At 33.3% G+C, this 7,973-nt stretch overlaps 1 protein-coding gene across 1 annotated transcript; it reads left to right on the top strand.

Moving 5' to 3' along the window:
- Positions 1-702: 702 nt before the first annotated feature.
- On the top strand, positions 703-1,963 carry LOC130818384 (uncharacterized). Its single transcript, XM_057684549.1, has 2 exons — positions 703-820; positions 1,553-1,963. The coding sequence occupies exons 1-2, from the start codon at positions 776-778 to the stop codon at positions 1,961-1,963; spliced, it is 456 nt and encodes a 151-aa protein (XP_057540532.1). The 5' UTR covers positions 703-775.
- Positions 1,964-7,973: the final 6,010 nt, after the last annotated feature.

The raw sequence follows: 7,973 nt of genomic DNA on the forward strand, positions 1-7,973 counted from the left end.
TAAATTACTTCACTGTGGTCTTGGACCAAATGAACATAATCGAATAGCAGATTTGGGACCTGCTGGTTGTTACCCATGATGGAACAAGTAAAGTCATCTCCAAGATAGATTTGTTAATGTCTAAATATGAAAGATTTGTTATGGAACCAAGAGAAAGCATTCAAGAGATGTTTACAAGGTTAACTAATATCACAAACGAACTTGTCTCTCTTGGAAGAATAATTCCCACCGATGAACAAGTAAGAAAAATTCTAAGGAGTCTTCCTCAAGATGAACATTGGAGAGCCAAGGTTACTGCCATACAGGAGTCCAAAGATTTTACAAAATTTAATCTTGAAGAGTTGGCAGGTTTCCTAATGACTCATGAATTTCATTTGGGAACAGCAGACAGTTATAGGAACAAGGGACTGGCCTTGGCAGCAGCGGATAAAGAGGAATCCGAATGTGATGAAGAGGAGGCTGCTATGCTGGTTCGTAAATTCAAGAAGTTCTTCAGAAACAGCAGGTATTCCAATCAAAGAAACAACAAAGAAAGAAGAACAAAATCCAATCTTGAATGTCACAAATGTGGTAGTACCGAACACTTCATCAAGGATTGCGCAATGTGGAAAAATGAAAAGGACAAGGGAAAGGCAAGGGATTCAGGAAGACCGCTAAACAAAGGAAATTTTAACAAGACCGACTTTCGCAAAGCCATGATTGCCGCATAGGGAGAATCTGAAAGTGATAATGAAACCGTAGTTCCCAAAGAGGAGAGACAGCAAACCTATGTCTCATGGCCACGCATGAAAGCAAGGAGGAGAAATCCAAAGGAAAGCAGGTAAATACTTCTTACACATTTTCTGACCATCCATCCAAAATGAGTAAAAATAAATTAATAGAGTTGCTAAAGGAGACACAATTTAAACTAGAAAATTGTAATGATAAGTGTCTTCAATTGAAAAAGGAGCTCAAAGTAAGTAAAGACCATGTCTTCTATATAAACACCTTTAGATCCGATGTCCAAAACAGATTTTTCGGTTTGTTGGACCAAAATATAATTATAATGGAAAATATAGAGAGAATTAAAAAGGAAAATGTTATTCTTAATATTGAGTTAATGCAATACAAATTGTTAGGCTTGAATAAGAAATTAAATGATGCATCTACTAAAGATTTGTGCAATGATTTTCAAAATTTAGAAATAAATCTAGAATCCAACCGATCCAACAATGATAAAAATGAGCTTGAATTAAATTCAAGAGAAAAATGGATAATCAAAATTACTCCCAAATGGATTTAAGATGCCAAAAATAAAAAATTCAAAAGGCCTAAAATATTTGAAAAATAACAATAATAAAAAGGTTTACGTTGATCTCCCTAGTGACAAAATCTGTTCCTTTTGTGGGAAAACTGGCCATCTGAAGGACTAGTGTACCAAAAGGGAACAACACACTGTCTCCAACAGAAACTATGTCGATAACATATGGATTAAGAAAGATGATTCATGCAAAATCGACAAGGAACCCAAGAAAGTCTGGGTTCCTGTAACTAACAATTAATTCTTTTTCAGGTCCACGTGAGGGGAAACAACTCATGGTATCTCGACAATGGGTGTTCCAAGCACATGACGGGTGACAAATCTAAATTTCTATCACGTGAAAACTATGATGGAGGAATAGTAACCTTCGGTGACAATATGAAGGGTGAGATAATCGCCAAAGGAAAGGTTGGAAGGTCAAGTTCCCATGCTATCAATAATGTATTTTTAGTCGAGAATTTGAAACATAACTTACTTAGCATTTCTCAATTTTGCGATAAAGGTAACTCCGTAAACTTTACCTATGAAAAGTGCATTATTTCTAGGAATAACACAGGAGACACAGTTCTTGAAGGAATCGGAAAAGGGAACACCTATGTTGTGGACCTGGACATTGTTTCCAAAACCAGTCTATGTGTTATAGAAGACGACCCACTTTTTTAGCATAAGCGTCTAGGTCATGCTAGCTATACATTGATTAATACTTTAAGATCAAAAGACCTAGTAAGAGGACTACCAACTATAAAATTCCTAAAGGATGAAATTTGTGATCCTTGCGCCAAAGGAAAACAAGTAAGGTCATCTTTTAAATCAAAGAATATTGTGACCACCTCTAAACCGCTTGAATTAATACATATGGATCTGTGTGGACCTATGCGAATACAAAGACGTAGTGGCAAAAGATATGTGTTTGTTATTGTTGATGATTATAGTAGATTTACATGGACTTTATTTTTAGTTAGTAAAGATGAAGCTTTTAATGAATTTGTTTCTTTCCCTAACAAAATACAAAAATCTACCAATAATCAAATTATTCACATAAGGTCAGATCATGGTAAACAATTCGAAAATTCAAGTTTCATGATTTATTGCAATGAACATGGAATAAGTCATAATTTTTTCGCACCAAGAACACCACAACAAAATGGTGTGGTTGAAAGAAAAAATAGAACTTTAGAAGAAATGGCTAGAACCATGTTAATTGCTAGTGGTCTACCTAGAAACTTTTGGGCCGAGGCAGTAAATACTGCATATTATATATTAAATCGTGTATTAATAAGACTCATCACCTCAAAGACACCCTATGAATTACTTAAAGGTGTTAAACCAAATATTTCCTATTTTTGTGTATTTGGATGCAAATGTTTTGTTCATGTTAATGGAAAACGAAATATCGGAAAGTTTGATGAAAGAAGTGATGAAGCAGTATTTCTTGGCTATTCATCAAATAGTAAAGCCTATAGAGTCTACAGTAAAAGGACAATGAGCGTAGAAGAATTCGTTTACATTATTTTTGATGAAACTAACTTTATGACCAGTGAACAGGACATAAATAATTTTAAAATAGGTCTTGCAAATCTAGAGGATGATGAAGAAGAAATGAAAGTGCAAGATCAAGAAACAGCAGGTGAACAGTTAATTACAGAAGAAGCAGAAAGAACTGATCATGATCAGGAACTGCCGGTACATCAGGACCAGCAGACTGTTTCAGCAGACTGTTCCAAATCCAGTTGTTCCCACAAATGAGCAAGCTGATCCAGTAGCTGAATAGAACAATGATCAAGCGAATGATCCAGAGCATACCACTGTTCCAACAAGAGAATTCGTGTCTAAACCTTGGAAATACCAAAAATTTCATCCACTTGATTTGATTGTAAGTGACTTGCATACAGGAACACAAACTAGATCCCAAATGAGAAACTTTTGTGCACACTTTGCGTTTCTATCATCACTTGAAGCCAAAAATCACGAAGAAGCTCTAAAGGATTCCGAATGGATCGTAGCCATGCAAGATGAATTGAATGAATTTGAAAGAAATAAAGTATGGCATTTAGAAACCAAACCAAAGCACAAAAAGATAATTGGTTTGAAATGGGTATTTCGGAATAAACTAGATGAGCATGGAATAATTGTAGGAAACAAAGTAAGGCTCGTGGTCAAAGGGTACAATCAACAAGAAGGTATTGATTATACCGAGACATTTGCACCGGTAGCAAGGTTAGAGATGTTAGGATTTTAATTTCTTTTGTTGCATTCATGAACTTTAAATTATATCAAATGGTTGTGAAATGTGCTTTCTTAAATGGATTTCTTCATGAAGAAGTTTTTGTTGAACAACCCCAGGCTTTGAAAATACCTCTTGTCTCGATCATGTCTACAAGCTCGATACAGCTCTTTATGGCTTAAAACAAGCTCCTCAATGGTATGAGAGACTATCAATGTTTTTGATAAAAAAATAACTTTGTTAGAGGTAAAATCGACAAAACCTTATTCTTTAAGAATAGAGGTTCTGATATTTTAATTGTTTAAATATATGTTTTTGATATTATCTTTGGAGCCACCAATGAAATGATGTGTAAAGAATTTGCTGACCTTATGAGCACTGAATTTGAAATGAGTATGATGGGAGAATTAAACTTCTTCCTTGGGTTGCAAATTAAACAAACAGCTAATTGTATCTTTATTCACCAACAAAAATATATAAAAGAACTTCTCAAGAAATATGGCTTGAATAATGCTAAAACCAACCATACACCTATGGCTATTAATGTTAAATTAGATGAAGACCCAAATGGAACAAATATTGATCAAACAATGTATCGAGGCATGATTGGCTCTTTATTATATCTAACTGCAAGTAGACCCGATATTGCTTTTAATGTTGCTTATGTGCTAGATTTCAATCCAATCCTAAAGAATCACATCTCACTGCAGTAAAACGAATACTAAGATATTTGAAGGGAACAGATGACTTGTCCCTATTTTACCCTAAAAGTGATGTCTATGACTTGAAAGGTTTTAGTGATGCAGATTATGTAGGAGATCTTGTGAACAAAAAAAGTACTTCAGGTATGGTACAATTTCTTGGCTCATGCTTAGTATCATGGTGTTCCAAGAAACAAAACACCGTTGCATTATCCACTGCGAAGGCAGAATATGTTGCAGCAGCAGCTTGCTGTTCCCAAATGCTATGGATAAAACAGCAGCTAAGAGATTTTGGTATTAAATTTGAATGTGTTCTAATTTATTGCGATAATACCAGTGTCATCTGTATATCTAAATATCCAGTGCATCATTCAAGAGTAAAACACATCCACATTAGACATCATTTTCTTAAGGACAATGTTGAAAATAAAAATATTATCGTCAAGCATGTAAACACTAACGAGCAAATAGCTGATATCATGACAAAGCCACTTCCAAGGGAACAACACGAAAAAATGAGATTAGAACTTGGCATGATTAAGCTACATTGAAGTAAGTGAGAAGTATGATCCTCAGAGGCAAAATGAAAAATTTGAAAAGGTCAATTAACCACAAAAATCTTGATTAAAAAATCAATTATCGAAAGGATCAGGTACGCAGTTATTTAAAAGTATATACTTTGAATGCTCTCATGTTTGCATATTTAAATTGATCAGACAAAACAAGCACAAAATTTCTATTTATTCTATACTCATAAAATTGTTTCATATTTTTTATATATCCCAACATTTTCTTTGATGGTTAACATAATTTAATTAAAAGTAGGAGTCGGATCATCGTAATGCTTCATGAAACCATTAACTTCCCTTTCATACATCAAAAACCCTTAATACACATTAAATAAAGTGTATTGAAACACCTTAGTATATGTTCCCTCACATTCAATATATACACTTCCTCACGTCAAACCATAATCGCTTCATCATTCCAAATCACAATCTTCAAACCAGAAAACCCTCTCAATCCCTACTGTTTCTTCTTCTCCAAATCACAAAATCGACCATGAAAACCCCAAATCATCATCTAACAAACGATCCAACCGAACACCCAAAATGACTCAACCAAAACAACTAAAGGTAGTTCACCCTTCATCGCAAATTGCAGCACCAAAGCCATCATCACGAGAATAGCCGGGTACTCCTATTCTGTAACGGCCCGGTTAAAGTGACCCGTTAATCCATATGAAAATACAAATTTCGGTTCACTCCTTGGACTCTAGAGAAAAGTCTTCTCTAGGATCGTCAACGTTCCGTCGATAAAGAAATATGACTAAATAGAAACAGTACTAACATCAAGAAAATATGTCAGCGGAAGCTCTAATGCAAAACTCGAGAGCCTATAGGCCTCTAGACAAACTAATTTAAATAAGCGGAAGCGAAAAGAAAACTATACTATCTTCTGTTACATAAGTACAGAGTTTCTTTCTACTCATAATCCAATACAAAAAGATAATAGCATAGTCTTGATGATTAAGGGTTCTAAGTCGAGACCTCAATCCAGACCCCACCTGCAATCAACCTACTAGTCGTCGTATGAAAACACACAGTAGGTTCCAAAGAAACAAACCAATACATGTCAGAGACTTCATACAAATATCAAGCAGGTTGAATACAAGCAATATGTTCATCCTAGCATGCATAGGCTCTAATACATTCATTATTAGTTAATCCCAACTTGTAACGTTGCTCGTCCTGTTCGGGTCGTTCAAGTATAAATCATACACTATTAGATAATTCCAACTTGTAACGTTGTCCGTCCTGTTCGGGTCGTCCAAGTATAAATCTAAATCTTTTTGGAGGAATACACTTGGGAGAGCTAATCCCAAGGCAACCACCGACCTAAGACGTTGCCCGTCTTGTTCGGGTCGCCAAAGGCTGAAGTATGCATACCCCCATGGTGACCGTAATGATCCAAAACTGCCATGGGAACACTAATTATAATAATCCAAACCAATACGTTAACCCCTTTGGGTAACATAATCCAACCAAACGTCAACCCCTTTGGGTGACAAACACATAAATTCTCAATTTTCAATTAATTTCTTTCAAATTATTCGAAGTGTCTAATCCTTATGTGATTACCTTCAAGCGCTGCAAATAACAATGTTCAAGTACGACATAAATTTCACCCTCTTATGAATCGAGGTCCTAAATAACACGCACACAAAACGATCACGTATTAGGACGTGTTTACACATTTAATCCACTCCATACTCTAAAATATCACTAAGACTCGATAATTTTTAATTGTTTACATCCAATTCCCAATGGTTCCAAATTTCAAATTCTGACCAGAAACTTTAAGGGCCATGTTGGACAAATTAGAAATTCAAATGAAAAATCCGACTTCGCCATTGCGTTCGGAACGCGTCAATTACCTTGGGTACCAAATTTCATAATTTCTAACATCCAATTACTATTTTTAATTATTTTAAGCGTTTAACGAGTTTTTAACACATCGGTACATAAAACAACGGAACACGACTAACGTTTCCGGGTCGGCACCTTTAACGAGACAAAACAGCTGCTGCTCGAATATATATATATATATATATATATATATATATATATATATATATATATATATATATATATATATATATATATATATATATATATATATATATATATATATATTGAATTTCATTATTATTATTATTTTATATATACATTATCAACCCTTTTTAAATCTCATGACCAAAATAACTTTAGCAAGGTCATATTCACAAAATCCTTCAAGAGACTTGAAATTTCATAAATTATGATAACTAAATTAAATACTTAATTCTCTTAACAAATTAAATTTTGTAGAGAATTACAAAACCAAATCACCCTTTTAAATCAAGACACATATATATAAATATTACACAATCCTTCAAACAAATCAAATTTTGCTAAAGGATTATTAAACCCTTGGATGACTACATTACTTGATTCATACCATTTAAATTTCATCTAACAAATTGAAATTTTGTTAGAGAAATAGACCATAAGAAATTTATTTAAATTTCAATATAACTTTAAACACTTAATTCTTATAACAAATATAAATTTTGTTAAAGAATATTGATCAAGAAGTTATTTTCTTAATCCTTTTAACAAATTAGAGTTTATTAAAGGGTTATTAGAGAAAATTTTCATATATAAAAGATAAATATTCAATCCTCTTATAAGTCATAGGATCTCATCATACATAAAATATAATTCTTTTAGAAATCTTTGTATATAAAATCTATAATTAACAATTCAATTAAACTTACCCTTTGATCAAAAGATTGGATTGAACAACAAGATTTTTTTTTTCTTTTGGATGCCGAAAACAAGAAGCACAAAGGAAGAATTTTTTTTTTTTCTGGTTTTTTTGTGTTTACTTTGAGGTTTTGAAATGTGAGGAATGCAAATAATGTTTAGGATTAATAGGGAAATTAAGGATCAACTTAATTAAGCCATAATACACCATTATGAGAGGAGTTACATGACTCCTCCCATACCTCCCAAAACCGACTGCCCCCTTTCACCTCCCTTCCATTAAATTTTTTTAAATTAATTAAGTAATTATTATATTATTGTTAAAACAGCAAAGAAATGTTACGCGATAACATCGTACGCGATAAACTCGTTATCGTTAAAATTAAACTTACTTTATTTCTTATAATTAACTATGTAAAATAATATAATTTAACATTACT

The sequence above is a fragment of the Amaranthus tricolor genome, chromosome 7 (assembly GCF_026212465.1).
Source record: "Amaranthus tricolor cultivar Red isolate AtriRed21 chromosome 7, ASM2621246v1, whole genome shotgun sequence".
Taxonomy (NCBI): domain Eukaryota; kingdom Viridiplantae; phylum Streptophyta; class Magnoliopsida; order Caryophyllales; family Amaranthaceae; genus Amaranthus; species Amaranthus tricolor.